This window comes from Acomys russatus, chromosome 1, assembly GCF_903995435.1.
Source record: "Acomys russatus chromosome 1, mAcoRus1.1, whole genome shotgun sequence".
Lineage (NCBI taxonomy): Eukaryota > Metazoa > Chordata > Mammalia > Rodentia > Muridae > Acomys > Acomys russatus.
This window is the reverse complement of record NC_067137.1, coordinates 88,926,285-88,944,710: the sequence shown is the minus strand read 5'-3', so window position 1 is coordinate 88,944,710 and position 18,426 is coordinate 88,926,285. Positions and strand designations below refer to the sequence as shown.

The 18,426-nt window shown below is 48.5% G+C and overlaps 1 protein-coding gene across 1 annotated transcript in view; it reads right to left on the bottom strand.

Annotated features, from left to right (window-relative positions):
- The window catches only part of Plekhh1 (pleckstrin homology, MyTH4 and FERM domain containing H1), a 49,863-nt gene extending 38,673 nt beyond the window's left edge, over positions 1 to 11,190 (bottom strand). The window contains exons 1-2 of the mRNA XM_051148249.1: positions 10,958 to 11,190; positions 726 to 896 (exon numbers count right to left, since the gene is read on the bottom strand). Coding sequence (XP_051004206.1) covers positions 726 to 848 — 123 coding nt within the window. The 5' untranslated portion in view covers positions 849 to 896; positions 10,958 to 11,190. The remainder of the gene's footprint in view (positions 1 to 725; positions 897 to 10,957) is intronic.
- Between the last annotated feature and the right edge of the window lie 7,236 nt (positions 11,191 to 18,426).

Sequence of the window (18,426 nt, the reverse complement as noted above, 5' to 3'; positions counted from 1 at the left end):
GACTGTGAGAGGTATGATCATTCCCTGGCCTGAGAGGCTGAAGTTCACAGAGCCAGGCAGGTCTGATACCCAAGCTTGTTTGCTGTCCCCGGAAAATCAGGCACTTTCCGAGACTCGTCTGTTCGTAAGGGGTGGTGGGGACTCCCACTGCTCTCCCAAAGAGTCATCTAGCCCCAAATGAGGATGCAGCCTTACTAGCAGTGGTAACGGTAAAAGAAAGAGTGACGAAGATGATACGCCGGGAGGGACTGAAACTGACAGAGGACTGAGATGACTGTCTTAACTTTAAATGTTTTAATTATTTGTTTCAGACAGATCACTTTGTAGCCCAGGCTAGCCTCAAATCCTTAGAAGATGGGAGTGGCCTTGAACTCATGAGTGCTGGTATTAAAGCTGTGTTTCACCATGGCCAGACTGACTGCATTGTTCTTTAGTGTGTGGCACTTGAGGTAGCAGAGCCAGGAGATATGAGTTTCATTTTTCATGAAAAAACATAGCAAATTCTTTGAGAGAGAGAGACAGAGAGAGACAGACAGACAGAGACAGAGAGAGACAGACAGACAGAGACAGAGAGAGACAGACAGACAGAGACAGACAGACAGACAGACAGACAGACAGACAGAGACAGAGAGTGCTCACTTTCCCCAACTCATTCTCTCAACCCTGTCAATGGCTGATGGCCTCTGCCCTGAAGTGAGGGAAATTCCCATTCTCCAAAGACTCACCTTGTCAGCCAGCAGTTCTCTTATTTTGCTGGCCTGAAGGCGGAAGCGCACAAGCTGTGTTTCCAGAGAGAGGCAGCGTTTCTGCCAGTCTATGCTGGCCACCTCCACCTTGACTTCTGCCATGATGGAATCAACTTGCAAATGTTCCTGGGAGCTCCAAGATCCAGCTCACTAGGAATGGGAAAGAAAAGAGAGCATGAGGAGGAGACCGAAGGGCAGAGAAAACAGGGTGGGGAAGAGAGGTGAGGTAGTTCCAATGCCCCCAATTATGCTCTCTCAGCCCAGCACATCCAGCTCCTGAACCAGGTGCTGAACAACTTCAGGACAAAACCTAAGACATCCTAAGAAGAATCTGGTTTCTTTCTCTCTTTCTGTTGGTTGTTTTAATATATTTTAGTTAGTGATCCTTATGAGGAGCTTCAGGCTTTAATTTCTCTTAGTTAGCATATAAAGCATTAGGTTTTATTGTGGTTTGGTTTTTTTTTTTTTTTTTTTAAGATTTATTTATTTATTATGTATACAGTGTTCTACCTGCATGTATGCCTGCAGGCCAGAAGACGGCATCAGATCTCATTGTGATTGCTGGGAATTGAACTTGGGACCTTTGCAAGAGCAGTCAGTGTTCTAAACCTCTGAGCCATCTCTCCAGCCCTGGTTTTTTTTGTTTTTGTTTTTGTTTTTTTTTTATGATTTTTCAAATAAAAATTGTATTTGTCAGTTTTCCTCCTCCAACCCACTGCCCCACTTGGACCCACAGGCACTGTGTTCACTTTGATGTCAAGAGCATTCTGTTGCCTACCTCACCTTCCTCAACACCTTTCTTCTCTCTCTTGTTCCCTTTCTAGTTTTGCAACTGTTGCTGGAACTCTCTCCTCAGGGAGATGTAAGCAAACACCAACTCCCTCCTTACAGGGCACCAACAACAAACCAAAGATAATTCCACTGGAGTCCAACTTGGGAAGCCAATGACTTTACCAGGCTTACTCGCAGAGCAGGGGTAAAGGGATACCTACAGGAACGTCGAGGAACACAAAGCAATTTCACCCCCGCATGGATGACAGCTTCCCCATAGCTGCATAGATGGCATCTCCTCAGTCCAGTGAAAACCCTAGTCTATACACTTTAACCCCTCAAGGCCATGTGAAATGAAGGCAGCTGTTTGCTTATATCTGGCCAGGAGGTGAGAAGGGAGCTTCAGGAATCTCAGGGGAGGAGGGTCCAATGACCCTCCCCAGCCCTCCTTCTGTGTGGGAACTTCAACAGCCAACAAGTCCCGTCTTAGGGGAGGAGAGTCACTTGCAAATAACCACAGCTGCTGTGATGAAGCCATGGCTATTAGAAGTGGATGACAGCGCTCTACACTAGTTCAAAATCCTACACACACAAACATCGAAAGCTGAGATCCAGATGTGAGACAGAAGATGAGTCTTTCTGAGTCTAGGTCACCTTGCTTAATATAATAATGTCCAGATCTATCAGTTTTCCTACAGATTTCACAATTACAATTTTATTTACAGCTGAACAAAACTCCATTTGGCATATGCCATGTTTTCATTATCCACTCATCTCCTGAACATGCAGGCTGGTTCCATTTCCTTTTGTATGATGAACATAGAGAATGAACAATGAGAAACATAGATGAGCAAGTCTGTCTGTGGTAGTCCTCTGAGAATATGCCCAGGAATAGTACAGCTGGGTCATTTGGAAGTTCTTTTAGTTTTTTATGACATTTTTAAAAAATAGCCTGACTGCAATTCATGGTGTTCATTTACCCACTGGAGCATGAGGCACCTGCCAGGCCACACCCTGAAAGAAAACCGACTCTTGTTCCAGAAGCTATCAACGGTCCACAGCTCCTCAGTTAGGGCTGGAGGTTCACGAACTCCTTCACTATTTGTCATTTACTGAGAGACTTCCATGGTGACAACTGTATTGCACAGGTTACATTTACATTCCTATTAGCAGTGACTAATGGTCCGTCTTTGCTCCCATCCTCACCAGCATTTGCTGTCACCTGCTTTCTTGATGGTAGCTAGGTAAGAAGTAAAGCATATGTTTTTCATTTAATTATCTACTCAACTGCCATACTGTCAGATAAAATTCTAGGCTTGGCAGTCAAGTAGAGGTCTCTGCCTTTTAGTTTTCCATCGTAACATACGCACAAATGTGAACAAACAGAACAGGGAAAGAGGCGAGTGTAGGGGTACAGGCCTTGGTGTTTTAAGAAAACTTTGAAGTGAAAAACAGATTCATCTAAGGTCACACAGCTAATTGGAGGCAGAGCTGATCAGTCCTGATCCTGTATCTCTGTGGATGTTAAATGGGCTGAGAGTGGTCAGGAAATAAGCTGGGACCTTGCCAATTGTCATCAGACTGGGAACAAACTCTCATTTGCTCATCCCCTTCAGGTTGTAAGATGCAAGCCAGAAGGCTTGTAGATGTTTTGTTCCAACCTTTGGTGAAAGCCACCTTTCACAACCCAGCCAGAGGAATGTATCCCGATGCTCCCTACCTGTAGTTTAGAAGAGAAAAACTGGGTCAAGGATGAGAAAGCAGCAGGCAGGTGCGCGCCTGAGCTTGAGACAGAAGAGGAAAGGAGAGGAAAGCTGGAAGCTGCCTCAGCGTCAGGACTGAATCTCCCAAGCCACTGTTGGCACTCTGAGCAGAGAGCATAAATGAGGCCTGGGCCAGACCGCAATATCTGCTCACTTGAATACTAAATCACTTCAAGAAATGACTGTTTCCATGGCTCACGCTTTTAATCCCAGCACTCGGGAGGCGGAGGCAGGCGGATCTCTGTGAGTTTGAGGCCAGCCTGGTCTATAGAGTGAGTTCTAGGACAGCCAAGGCTACACAGAGAAGTCCTGTCTGGAAAAAAACAAGCAAGCAAGCAAACAAACAAACAAAAACCCTGAGAATTTGGGGCTGGAGAGTTGGCTCAGCAGTTGTGAACACTGGCTGCTCCTCCAGAGGACCTGGATTTAATTCCCAGCACCCACATTCCTAACAATCTGTCACTCCAGTTCCAGAGGATCTGACTCCTTCTTCTGGCCTCTGCTGACACACGAGCTTAGAGACAGAGGCACAGGGTGAGCAGGATGGTGGACATGAATGTGGTGCCGAAACACATGAAGGTAACATACCCATATATATAAAATAAAAAGTTAAGAAAAATAGTGACATTTGTGACCTGAACAAAGATGACAGTAACAGACAGGCTAACACAGAAAGGAAAAGTTCATGAGGCCTCAGCCCTAGACATTCTGAGAGCTGGAGAAAGTCTTCCCCAGCGAAGAACACACTAATTGGCTATCTAATACCAAATGCTCAGCCCCGAAAACATATACACACAAGTACTATATGGGCTGAGACAATTGTATTTGTATGTAGAGAAATACATATTTCACTGGGCAGTGGTGGCACACATCTCTAATGGCAGCACCCACTGTTGTAGGCTCTCCTGTTGGGCTTTACAAATAGCTACCAGTGAGCAAGCACAGTCTCTTCTCCTTAGGTCGACCTAGAAACCGCAGGAAGGCACTACTGGCCCTGCACAGAAGGTCACTGAGGAACAGAGCCTGAGTAACTTCTACAGTCAGTTCCACAGCTAGTCGGGAGTTGGGACTGGGGCTCTGGTTCCAAATCCCATTCATCATCCAAAAAGGGGGAGGGGGGCGCCTGGTAGTACAGGTCACTAGCAGCACACACACCTGTTTACCTAGCACACTTGAGGCAGTGGGTTTGAGTGGGGCAATGGCAGGGTGGCGGTGGCAGGCATTCTACTCCTGATTCCACAAAGTATAAGAGAAATGGTTGCCACTTTCAAGTATCTTTCAGATGCCTTAGCATGAAAGTGAACCCAGATTTTCCAAGGCATCTAGGGCTCAGATATTCTGTACCACAAACCTCCCAAGCATGCAGATATTTGCCATGAAACAATTAAGCCACTGATAGGTCTGGTGTCTGATTCTTTTAGCTGGGGGGGGGGGGATCCTGTGAACACTGGACACATGACCTAAGCCCAGAGTGTCATCCTAGACAATAGGGACATTGTGCCCTCCCAGCCAGGCCCACTTCAAAAGACTGGGACCGACTGGAACAAGCAGGAAGACAAAAGACAAAAACAAAACATGACCTTATCTGAGCTAAGATCACTGCTGTAAAGACAAACAGCCTCAGAGGGCTGGGAGAAGGCTGCGAGGCTTCATATTTGAGTCTCCTTGTCCTTCTGGGAAGTTGTGGGCTTCATCCTATAAACAGGAAAAGTGGCAGACCTGAAACTAGGACTTGGGGGATCCTTGTTCTCCAGTCCACAGCTAAGAACTAAAGCACCAGGCTGGAGAGATGGCTCAGAGGTTAAGAACACTGATGGCTCTTCCAGAGGTCCTGAGTTCAATTCCCAGCAACCACATGGTGGCTCACAACCATCTATAATGTGAACTGATGCCCTCTTCTGGCCTGAAGGTGTACATGCAGGCAGAGCACCGTATACATAATACATGCATACATAAATCTGAAGAAGGAGGAGGAGAACAAGAACCACTACCAACACCATTAAAGCACCTAAGAAAAGCCGTGGGGCTCAGGGGACAGGTCATCAGAAATTTGTTGACTTGAGTTTGATTTTAATAGTTAAGTCCTTCTTTTGATTGTCCAAGCTGCTGCAGAGATTCCGTGAGGACCAGGAAATGCCAGATTATCAATCTCCTAGAATTTGGAGAAGTGAGAAGTCTCTAGTGTCTGGCCAGCCCTGATGTAAGATTATACTTAGACCCCAGGGAGTGCCTTCTCCGCCTGAGCACCTTCATGACTTCGTAGTTCTGGGCTACCAAGTGATCTGGTTAATCTCCTCCCCGCCTCGGGAATGCTGACAAGTCCTAAGGAGGCTGGGGCTCGTGCTGGGCTTGCCTTGGCATGTGAGGGGATTTAAAGGGTTGGAATCAGACCTGGAGTAAGGTGTCTACTGCCAAGTCAAAGGCCTGGCGGCTCATCAGGCTAAAGCAGGTGGTAGGACCTACAGCTATAGAACAAAGGATGTTCAGGGAGATGCCAATAAACCTGAGCTTTGCCTTCCAAGTGCCCTTGCGCTTGTACCACCCAAAAAGACGTCAAAGAATAAACAAAAGGGAACACCTGGCATTTAAGAAGTGTCCTGTGTGTGTGCCGACGCATGCGAAGGCCAGAGGTCAGCATCGAGCATCTTCCGCAATTGCTCTCCACCTTATTTATTTATGAGCTGGTTTCTAATTTTCAAGACCAGGTTTTTCTTCAAACATGGAGCTCACTGGCCAGCGGGTTCCTGGGATTCTCTCATCTCTGCCTCCTCAGAGCTGGGATTTCAGGTGTGCCGGCACACACTGCTTTTTTCTATGAATGCTGAAGATCGAACCCAGGGCCTCATGCTTACACGGCAGGTGTTTACCCAACCCAGATCCCAGCTCTCAACTTTCCAAAGCATCAGAGCATGTGCCTGCTAATGATCCCCGAGACAGAGAGCAAGTGCAGCTATTCACAGTGAACACAAGAGGTTAACTTGAACCTGTGATCAGTTTAGCAACAACAGGAGTAGAGCAGAACTGAGCCAAGAATGGCGTTCTCCCAACATCTACAACAGTCCTCTTCCTACGAGGATGCTTCTTCAGTAGTGATGGCAGACATCAGTGGTACCCAGCTCACCTAGCATAGACACATCATAGCCAATGAGATTAATGAGACTGGCTGAGGATGTAGCGTAATAAGCTGAAAACAAAGCCTAGCTCAATTGGATTTTGTTTTTGGTTTGTTTGTTTGTTTTTTCCTCCTCCACATTTCTGTTAGGAGGACTCTAACACACACAAGAAATGAGAGCTAGCACAATAAACTCCCATGCCCCCAACTCAGCCACAATGTCATCACCCACGGCCATTCTTCTAAAACCTGCTCTCTTGCTCTCACTAGGGCCCAGAAGGCTGCCTGCCTGACAGATAGGCCAGATGAGCACCAGGGCCCTACCTGCTGTTCTGAAGCTCCACATTCCCAGCACACTGGATTTAGTGCCATAGAGGCCTACAGGGGCACGCTAGAGGCAAGGGCTGCAGGTAGGAAAGGTTGTAGGGAAAAGACACAAGACCAGTTTGGTGACTTTGGACTCAGTCTGTATCAGAGAAAACACACAGCTGCTCCGGGATCTCTGGGGCAAAGTTGGGGATTTATCCAGAAATACCCAAAACGCTGAGATTTAACTTAACTCGGCCAACTTTTGGTGACTCGTATGTGCAAAGTTCAAGCAGTAAGGCTGTTAAAAGATCTATTGCCGGGCATGGTGGCACACGCCTTGCGACGCAGAGGCAGGAGGATCTCTGTGAGTTTGAGGCCAGCCTGGTGTACATTGTTATTCCAGGACAGCCAAGGTTACACACAGAGAAACCTTGTCTCGAACCTCCCGTCCCCGCCCCCCCCTCCACACACACAAAAATGATCTTCTATCTTTTAAGCCTTCAAGTCTGGTCACTGCAGACCCAGGACAGCACAATGCTTCTAATAACATTACCAGAAGGTAAGTGGGGCCAGGCACAGTGGTGCACCTCTGTAATGCCAGCACTCTGGAAGCTGAGGCAGAGGCATCACTAGTGAGAAATTCCTAAAAAGGGGCTGTAGAGATGGCTCAGAGGTTAAGAGCACTGGCTGTTCCTCCAGAGGTCCTTAGTTCAATTCCCAGCAACCACATGGTGGCTCATAATCATCAATAATGAGATCTGGTGCCCTCTTCTGGCTTTGCAGCTGTACATGCAGGCAGAACACTGTGTACATAATAAATAAACCTTTGAAAGAAAGAAATTCCTAAAAAGAAAAGGAGGGGAGAGGAGGAGGGAGGAGGAGGAAGAAGAGGAAGAGGAGGAAGAGAGCATCACTTCCCGAATGTGAGGATGTGTGGACCCCATGTGAGTCCTGTTTCTAAGGATGGGTATCACCTAATCTGTGTGCTGCTGCTCTTAAAGGCCAAAATGGTAAAGGAGAACTCCGTGCCTCCTGCCGCATCTGGGAAGAGAAGGTGAGCATCGCCCCACCCTTCAGACGGCATCGGGGGAGATAAAGGAGAGCCGCCTAAGCATGCCCTGGCTTGCCCTTGCGAACCTAAGTATCAGAAGGAGAGGCAGAGTGCAGCACTGAAGATCAATCCCAAACTGAGGCCAAACAACCTAGGTCTGAACACCAGCTGGGACACTAAAGAATTCCATTTGCTTAACTCCTTTCATCCTCAGCTCCACCCTGAGATGACGGCAATACTTTAAATTGAGAGCAGCAATATCACTTAAGACTTATGAAGCTGTCAACATTTAACTCTATTTTTGATCGTCAAACCAGCAATTCCAAGCTGGACACGGTAGTTCAGAACTGCAACCCCAGCACTCCGGAGGCTGAGGCAGAAAAACAGCCTCAAAACCCAGGACGGCCTGTGCTATGGAGACTTCGTCTCAAACAAACAAAGGCAGTTTCATCTGGGTGGGGTGGCCTGTAATCTCAGTACCTGAGAGCTGGAGGCAGGAGGGGACTAGTTCTAGGATAACACAGACTACGCAGTGAGAGCATGGTGGGGAGCAGCAATCCCAGGGCTGTGTGTACTGAGGGCCAGGGTTCCACACCTGTACAATAGAAAGGGAGGGAGGGAGGGCTGGGAGAGACATTGCACAGAACTCCCTTGAAATTTTAAGAGCATCAAGTCTGACCCTGTTAGCACTCGGTAAGTGTCAACTAATGTTACTACCAACAAACAAAAAGGCAAAGCAACAGTTCCCGGGACATATGAAGATATATACATATACATATATATACATATATGTGTGTGTGAATTCATCATGTTATAGATATGTCATATATCACATATACGTATATGTGTCTGTGTATAACATATGTGTATGCATAGCTACAGCTCAGCCAGGGCTGTTATTCAGAGAAACTCTGTCTCAGAAAGAGAGAGAGAAAAAGAGTACTTGTGTGTATGTACAGTGTGTGTGTGTATAAGCGCATGTGTGATGGAGTCCACAAAAGCCAAAAGAGGGGGGTGTCAGACGGAATGGAGTTGGAATAACCATGGATGTAGATGCTGGGAAGCAAACTTAGATCCTCTGCAGGAGGGCAAGCCTTCTTAACTGCTGAGCCATCTGTACAGCTCGATGCACTATGTTTACTGTACTTAACAATGCAGAGTGCTTCCTCTCAGCACACATCCTTACTGTGCACACACACTCCCCCCACAGGCTTTTTAAGAACTTTAATGTATTCTATTGCGAGGCTATTCCATGATCTTATTTAAGAATCCCTTGTTGATGGACATTTGAGTTGTTTCCAACTTGTGGTAAAATAAACAATACTACAGTGAATAGTCGATGAATATGCCTCCTCTTATACGGATCAGCATACAGGACAGTCCTAGAATTGGGATCACAGGATTAAGTAGTGTACCATGCTCTCCCCTGAGGAGCTCCTAATTCATACCTCAGCCAACAGTTAAGTGCCTGTTCTCCAAATCAGACTAGGTTTTGGGTTTCTCCTGGGGTCTTATTATGTAGTCTCGGCTGGCCTGGAACATGCTACACAGCCAGACTTACTCTGAGTCAGCCTTCCCGGCCAGGCGGGCCAGTCTCCTGAGTGAACTGCCGGGAGTCCCGCCTCGAGCCCCTTCCTTACCCTCCTAACTATTGTTAAGGTGGGCCACCATGCCAGGGTACAATGGAACCAGATGTTGGTAGAGGATAAGACAGGGTTAGACAGCTTATTGGTCCATTCAGAGAATGCAGGATGGTGGCTCAGTACCAGTGAGGGAGGGAATCCCTGTTCCTAAACATCACCATTCATAAACCATTCTTCAGTCTCTAAAGAGCACAGAGGTCAGTACATATGCACAGTCTTGTAGCGATTAGGAGAATAATTAAGTGGATGAGTTGGGTGTGTCGACGTGTCTGTCTATAATTCGAGCACTAGAAGAAGGGCTGAGGCAGGAGGGCTGTTGTGAGACTCCGAAAAAAAAAAGAACAGGGAAGGAGAAAGAGACAGAGATAAAGAAAGGGAAGAGAAGAGAAAAAACACACCACTAAGAGTGGAATGAGAGAAGCACTCTTCTCTGCTAGGGCTGGTGTCGTTTTCAGCCCGAAGAGCAGCACATTATTTTAGGCCAATGGTTAATTTCCCTGAGTTTGAACAGTGCCTTAAGGTGAACACTGTCACATCCCAGCTCCACGTCAGGTCCCTTAGGCAGCCAGGGGAGGACAATGGACAGTTATCACCTTTGGAATCTAGAAGGCTTAGGTTTGAGTCCTGTCTCTACGTGACCTTTACAGTCTTTCACTCTAACCTTGGGCAAGACACAAATTTTCTGAATCCTTGTTTCCTCCTTTACAGAGAAAGGTGAGTAGACTGATGAACTAGGTGGCGCCTAATGCATCACACAGTGTCTGACACAGGAGATCGTCCAGAAAGTCTGGGGCTGAGAAACTGATAGCTATTCCATGGGGACGGGGGGGGGGGGGGGGGGGGGGAGAGCTATTTCAAATACGATCTTTCGAGCATTCTCCTGGAGCCCGGAAAACTGTCCGTGTCAGTAAATTTTATGAGGTGGATTCACCGTAGAAGCTGATTAAGGTACTGACAGGGAGGAAGTATGCTGAAGGAGCAACAGGGAAAACATTCTATTTCCACAAGAGGGTCTCCGCTGCCTCTACCACCCCTCCGTGGGAGACCTATTCATAAGACTTCTAGGACACAAAGCTCCCCCCTCCACGCCCCCGATGTCACACAGCGCCCAACCTGTGCTCTTTTCTGCTTGGCCAACGTGTCACTAAGAGTCCAGCCTGACTCCTAGGAGAGACATGGAGAAATCACAGAAGGAACTACCTAGGGCAACGACGTGCTGAGGGGAGCGGAAGGGTTGAGAGCAGCGAGCACGGAGCACGGTGCACGGAGGTGGAAGGAAGCCTGCACGTCCATCCCGAGAGCCCTTCCCAGCAACAACTGGATCAAGCCGGTCCCAAACCGCAGCACCCACCGCGGGAAGGCTAGTCACCGCCTCGCAGTGCCAGCGTCCAGGAGCTCCGGGTTGCCGGTGCCTGTCCCGCGGCTCCCAGGTAGGGAGGCACCTGCTCCGGAGCCGCCCTCCATGCCGGGAGGAGGCAGCCCCGTCCAGCCCCACCGAACGCTTTCTCCCGGCGGCACACCCCCAACCCTCCCGGCCCGCCCCGGCCCACGGGGCCGCTCACCTGAGTGAGCTGCCGGGAGTCCCCGCCTCGACCCCGGCCGCCACGCACGCCTCTGCCCGGCACTGGCTCTCGCCCAGTCCCGAGAGGCCGCCGGGTCTCCGCTGGCCCGCAGCAGGGGTCGCGGTGGGCGTGGCGAGCCGAGGTCGGAGCCTGCAAGGTCTCCGGAGCTCCGCACAAAGCCCGCCCGGCGCCGGTGTAGCGCCGAGCCTGCTGTGTCCGCACCGCGCTCGGCGGGCAGCTCGCGGCCAGGCACAGGAAATGACCTCAGCAGCCGCAGCCTCCCACCGCGGGGCGCGGCCGGGGCCGCCGACTGGGCTGTCCGCTGCGACCCCCCCCCCCTCCCCAGGACAGCGTAGGACCCCGGCGGGATGCACAAGAGACGGGACCTTCCCCCACCGAAGGAGGTTCCAGCGAGTGTCTAGCCACCTGTAAGAAAGTACCACCTGGTGATTGGGAGCTGTAGCTGATTTGTAGTTTGAAGGAGAAAGAAGGGAGCGTGTCACAGCTCCTCAGGAGAACTTGTTTGCTTGTGTATATGTTACTTTTTTTTTTTTTGTTTGTTTGGTTGTTTGTTTTTTGGTTTGGGTTTTTTTGTTTTGTTTTGTTTTGTTTTGTTTCCGAGACAGGGTTCCCGTGTAGCCTTGACTGTCCTGGACTCCCGTTGTAGACCAGGCTGGCCCGGAACTCACTGTCTTACTTATTTTAAAGGCCAACGCCAGGGAGTCAGAAGGGCAGGAGCCTTGTTTGCAATACCTAACTCTATTTTTTTTTGTTTGTTTGTTTGTTTGTTTGTTATCTTGGCCATCCTGGGCTCGCTTTTTAGACCAGGCTGGCCTCGAACTCACAGCGATCCGCCTGCCTCTGCCTCCCGAGTGCTGGGATTAAAGGCGTGCACCACCACACCCGGCTACCTAACTCTAACTACACAACAATAATTACACATCCAGAAGGATGGGACACTTGATATTTGGCTAGGGGATGCAGATGAGAAAGATGCAAATGTGAACTCTAGCCGGGAAGGAGCCCCTTTGGAATACTGCTTCTTTTTTGGCTGGGCAAAACTCAGAAGGAGGCCCTGAGTTTCATCCCTAGCAACAAAACAAAACAAACAAACAAACAGCCGAGTGGTGGTGACACTAGGGAGGCAGAGGCAGGTGGATCTTTGTAAGTTCGAGGCCAGCACTGGTCTACAAAGTGAGTCAAGGACAGTCAAGGATACACAGAGAAACCCTGTCTCGAAAAACAAACAACAAAGACAGAGCGTTGCCTTTCCTAGTTCTATAGACTGAACAGAAACAAAACACCAACGGAGCCTTTTTCTCCAAGCTGGTGCTGGAATATTCACTACAAGCACTGACAGAGAAAAACCCCAGCCCCGCCCTAGGTTTAAATCTGAATCTGGGGGTGGGAGGGGGAGAAATTTCCCTTGGAGCAAACTGCCTCTGGCATAATGTTTAAAGCTCAGGCACTAAGGAAGGCAGTTAAATTGGGTGGGTGGGACTCCAAGTGCCTTTATATGCAAGACCTCTGGGTTTTGTGGTAGGAGGCTATATCTGTTTACTTTGAATGGGCAATCATGAGCATAATGTGGATTTCAAATACAGAGGGCTAACAGTGGAAACTGAAGTTTCTCACCCATCTAGATGTCCCTTTTCTGGCAGATCACCCCCTACCCAAATACAACTATTGTCATTATGTATATTATAAATCATGTATACACATAGTCATATACTTATTCATGTATTCATATGCAGTTGTCTATGTCCATGTATATTTACAGTCATCTTTTAACACTGATTAAACAGCCTTTCTTTTTAACTCCACTCCCCCCACACCCCGACCCCACCCTACCCCCCCACCCCCGCTCCTCTCTTTTGAGACAGGATCACACTACGTAGCCCTGGCTAGTCTGTAACTCACCTTGTAGAGCAGCCTAGCCTTGAACTCATGGAGGCTTTCAGCCTCTGCCACCACACCAAGCTTGCTTTTTATTCCTGACATTATCATTTGTTGGCATTGAGTGTGATGTATCAGTGTACTTCCATTTGTAATAACAGAGATTCAAACCTTAGATTGTTGGCTTGTTGTTACAAGTGCCCAGACACTGAGGGATGGAGCACTGATGGTGGGAAGAGCGTCACAGTGTGCCTTGGCTTCCAGGACTCCTTAGGACATGCTCGGGAGCTGAGGACGTATGTAATCCAGTCTGAAACAATTTGGCCCCTTGCTGCTGGTAGAGTTCTCACACTAGCAGCAATGGAACAGGGGCAGAGGCCATTTGTCCTCTCATACATGTGTACAGGGTAATCCAGTCTGAAACAATTTGGCCCCTTGCTGCTGGTAGAGTTCTCACACTAGCAGCAATGGGACAGGGGCAGAGGCCATTTGTCCTCTCATACATGTGTACAGGTGAGACATTAAGAATGCCTGAGGTGCCTGAGTGTGGTGGCACACGCCTTTAATCCCAGCACTCGGAGAGGCTGAGGCAGGTGGATCACTGTGAGTTCAAGGCCAGCTCGGTCTACAAAGCGAGTCCAGGACAGCCAAGGCTACACGGAGAAACACTGTCTCGAGAAACCCTGTCTCGAAAAACAAAAACAAAAAAAATTTTTAAAGAGTGTCTGAGACTAACTCATCAGAATGTTTATGTATCAGCAAGCAGGCACAGAACAGTCACCTATCCTACTTCAAGGCAGGCAGGTTGACAGGAGACCTGATCTGCTTCATCCAAAAGCAGCAGGGCCCATATATTCTTCTGGCTGATTCTGTGTTGCGAAAACCACCCACTTCACCAAGCAAAGATTATTTCTAGTATCTCTCAAGCACATTAAGGCCTTGGGTATAGATTTGGATGGCCTTTGAAGTGCTTATGTAGCCAGGCTCTGGAGTGCAGAGTCATGAGTGGGGAGCACTTCAGATGCTAACCCCACTTGTGGGGCGTAGAGGAGGCTGTTTGTATGCACGCGCTAGCAGGCTAAGGCTGGCAGATGACTAAATCTGAAGAGTCAGATTAATAGTTTCTTAGTCTGAGCCTACTTTCCTGGACAGCACTTCAGGAAAGAAGGGGAACCTGGGAACTGGAGAGACCAGTTCAAATCCCTTCTTTGTCATTTTGGTGGTCATGGGACTTTCCAGAAGTTCCTGGGTTTTCTGTGTTAACTCTTTTGTAAAGTGTTGCTAGTAATACATTCTTTAGGAAGGATTAGTTGAGGGGCTGGAGAGATGGCTCTGAGGTCAAGAGCACTTGCAGTTCTTCCAGAGGACCTGAGTTCAGGTCCCATCACCCACATCCTCTGGTGGCTCACAGCTGCCTGGAAGTCCAGCTTCAGGGGACCCGACACCCTTTTCTGATCTCCTTACATACACATAGCATACATGTTCATGAATGAAAATTTAAAATAAATCAAATCTGAAAGAACTGAATGAGATAATATGTTTTGGGGGGTTGTTTTTGTTTGTTTGTTTTCATTTGTTTTGTTTTTTAAGACAGGGTTTCTCGGTGTTACCCTGGCTGTCCTGGTCTCGCTTTGTAGACCAGGCTGGCCTCACACTCACAGCGATCTGCCTGCCTCTGCCTCCCCGAGTGCTGGGATTAAAGGTGTGCGCCACCACACCCGGTGAATGAGATGATATGGTAGCTGACATTTCTCAGGTGACCTCTGTATGGTAGCTTTTGTTATCCAGCCTTTGAATAAATATTTTCTGGAAGTCAAATGTTTGGGTAGGAGGATGTAAAGATGGTCAAGGCCTGCTATATGCTCTTAAAGAGCCCTTTTGTTACAGGGCTGCAGTTCCTGTCTCTCCTAGGTGGAAAAACAGAAGAACTCTAGAATTACAACAACGTGACTAGCAAGTCATGTTCTCATGAACCTGCCTGGTTTTTTTCAGAGTTGTTTCTGGCCCCCCTCGTGCCAATAAAACCCTCTCAAGTCAAAGCAGCCTTCCTTCTGCCTGCTTCTTATAGAAGAAGAATAGAGGGGGGCCAGCCGAGGAGAAAGGGGAGGGGAACCCAGACTTCTAGGAACAGGGAAGTAGGAACAGTTTAACCTCTGCCTTACAGCCGGGGTTAGAGTCGGGTAGCCCTTAGGGAAGCCAAGAGGACAGTTACTGCTGACCCTTTGGCAGTTACGGGTTGAGCTGAGATTGGGGACACCATCCTAAAGTGGCCTAAAGGACAGTGATTGGGTGTGCAGAGAAGGGTCTGATGCAAAGCCTGGAGGAGAGGAGGTAGGGAGTGCTGGGGAGTAGGAATGAGTGTTGGAGGCCAGTGAGCAAAAGTGTCCTAATTTCTGTATCCCTGCTCTTCCATCTGCCCGGTCCGCTCCTCAGCATTGCATACGTCCTAAGCGTTTGCTGTTTTCTAAGCATTATGCTAAGAAGATAGACTGCAGAGCTCTCAACGCCTACCCTAGACTCTTGGCTATTCCCAGAGGGGTACACAGGATGGACCTGATTCAGTGACCACATATAGCTATATGACCTGTGGAGGCAGAGGGAGCCAGACAGAGGATGGGGAAGCCAGGGCTTTTCCTCTGTCGAGCAGGAATCAGTTATTTCCTAAAATGGTATGTAAAAGGTGGAGATCAAAGGCCTGCCCTAGTTGCTGGCATATTGTAAGCATGTAGGAATTGTTATTAAGTGAAAAACAATCCTGAAGGAACAAAGGCAGAAAGGGCTACTACCATGGTGCCTAAAGTAACGAGAAAGAACAAGATGGAAAGAGAACGTGGTCAAGGAAGACCCTGATGAGTGGATACAGATTCCCAATCTGACTTCACATTATAGCGTCCCGAGAGCACTGACTGAAACCATAGATTCCAGGTCCCACCGCTGACCTTTTGAGTCAGCAGGCCCTGGGGGGTGTGATGGATGCTGTGTTTTTTCTTTCTTAGGACTCGCCCAGTGTGTCTGTATTGACTAGTAGACCAGACATGATATTCTGACCTTGCTGGGATCGTCTCAGAGAATAGCTGCCCCAGAGAGAAACACAGGGTAGAACGGATATAATTACAACATTATGTCAATGCGAAATGATCTGCCCTGTGCAGCTGTGGGCAAGAAGGAGCCAGGCAGGGGCAGCTCAGTGTGATGAGAAGAGAGGGTGAAGGAAGCTGAGCTGTGGACTGTAGTACTCAGGAAATGAGGACCAGGGAAATCTAGCCAGTTCTAGGTCATCGTAGAGCTTGCATCCGGTTTTATATAGTCTTTGCTTTTCTACCAGCTTTCATCAGTGATGAAAACAACAACTGTTTGTATCAAGTCAGGGAGGGATGAGCTGGGCGGGGGTGGGGCACGTTCTAAGTGGGCGGGCAGGCAGGTTCTCCAGCAGATAAGAGACCCTGGGGTTCTAGGAAGCCAAGAAAAACTCAGGTCGGTTACAGAGCTAGCCATGGCCGTGTGCCCCATTTCTGTAGCGAATACATGGCAGCGTCAGATACGGGAGTTTTCAGGCCGCTGCTCCAGCACTTAGCTTAGTTCTCGGCACTTGAGCCGTGCTCATCAGACACTGACGCTGTGGTCTGTCCGGCCCATGGCAGGCACAGCTGAAGAAGTCTCATCCCTGTCTCCCCAACTTGCTCCATCTCAGCTTCCATAGCTCATAAGCTCTGGGCTAGAGATAACGATGCAAGAGGTCTGGGGAGCCAGGGTTTGGAGTTCACCGATTCCAGTCGTGTTTGCTGCACATCCACTGTGGGCAGGAAAAGGAAAATGTGGAGCAGAAGCCCAGTCACGGGCCTTGAGGGCTTGAAGGACCTCACCATCCTCTCTGCCCAGCTCTCCTCTGAGCCCCTACTTCTCCGACAGGAAAAAGCCTGTGCTCTAGAGGAAACCTGCACAACACTAGGGCTGTGTGTACCCGGTCTTCTCAGCCTCTTTTCTGTGATCCAAGGACGGTCTCTCCAGGTCCTCGGGCCTCGGAGCCAAAGCAAGGCTTTTATGGCTCCTATCCTCACTGACAGGTGATGGACACTTTAGGAGGGCCAGGACCTGGGAGGATCACAAAGCCCACTGTTGGCTGGTGGGAGAATTCACAAATGGGAATAAAAGGAACACCAGTAATCTTACCTGGGACGCAGGCAGCCATTTCAGGGCACTGAGAACAAGTGTGGCTGGCTCTGATTTTTCTCATTGAGAAGCATATATTTAACGCCAATGCTCACTGAAGGGTGAACGTGTTCCTCCAGGTATCTGCTAAGCATTTTGTAAAGCATTTGAATAAGAACATTAGGAAGAAAAATAAAAACTTTATTCTAAGGAGTCATCTTAGTTTGCAGGAGTCTCTGGGCCTGAGGCTGTTTTCAATCTCCATTTTATGAGTAAAGTGGACTAAGGCAGCAGATATGCAGTCAAACCGGGCCTCAAGCCCTGATCTGCCTGACCATCCCAAAGAACATTCCTTCAGTCACTGTTTAGGGCCTACCTCAGGGATTGATAGGTCTGGCCACACTGGTTTAGTTAGAAAACAACAGGGCGCCTATCTCCTTTATCAGGTCAACTTGAAGCTGTCACATTTCTCTGCTCACCAGCCTCATACCTTCCTGGACACTGCTGCCACTCCCAAAGACCAACTCACATTGAACCTGTCCTCCCTCTTCTGGGCATGACCCAGAAGGAAATGAGAGGCTATCTCCAGGTGCCATCTAGTGGCCATGATGGCCTGTTTGATTTCCCAAAGGACCCAGAGCTCCAGCATTCTGACCCCCAGAAGTGCCAAAGGCCAGATCAGTTCCTGTTTGATTTGACCACTGTGTTCTTTGATCTCCTCCAAACATAAACGATACTGGAGTTTTAAGCTATGCTTAAAATGGAGAAAGGGCCTCATGTAGCCCAGGTTGGGCTCCAACCCACTATGTAGCAGAGGGTGACTTTGAACTTTTGGTTGATTTTTCTGCATATACCTCCTGAGTGCTACCTAAGTAACGTGCTCCTTGAGACTGAATCCAGGGCTTCGTGCATACTGGTAAAGCACTTTACCAACCGAGCCACGTCCTTAACCTGAAGACTTTAGACTTGCTATATTATAATCCTGTGCCTCTCCTTTGTTTTTCTGTAGATCTGGGGATTAAACAAGCAGCCTACAACATCTATCCTGGGCAAGACCCAGCTCCTCGTACCCAGTTTTACATAGTCACAGGGAAGCAGGAGAACACTAAGAGTGAGGCTGGAGTGTAGGTTAGTGGTAGAGCTCTTGCCTAGCATATGTCAGGAGTGGGGTCCACACTCCAGCACTGGCTGCTAGGGAGACTACAAAACAATGGAGAGAACCGTCTCCGCCCTCCTCAGCTGCACATTTAAGCATCACCTTTGCTCACCCAGCAATAAAGTGATGGGACATAGAGCTGGATGGGAGTACTCAGTTTCATATTTCACTGGAGGCTTGGCTTGGGCAGAAACAAGCTTTTTGTAGTTTCCAGGAAGGACACAGACAATACACCCTTTAGATTTTTTTTTTGGTTAAGTTGTTGAGA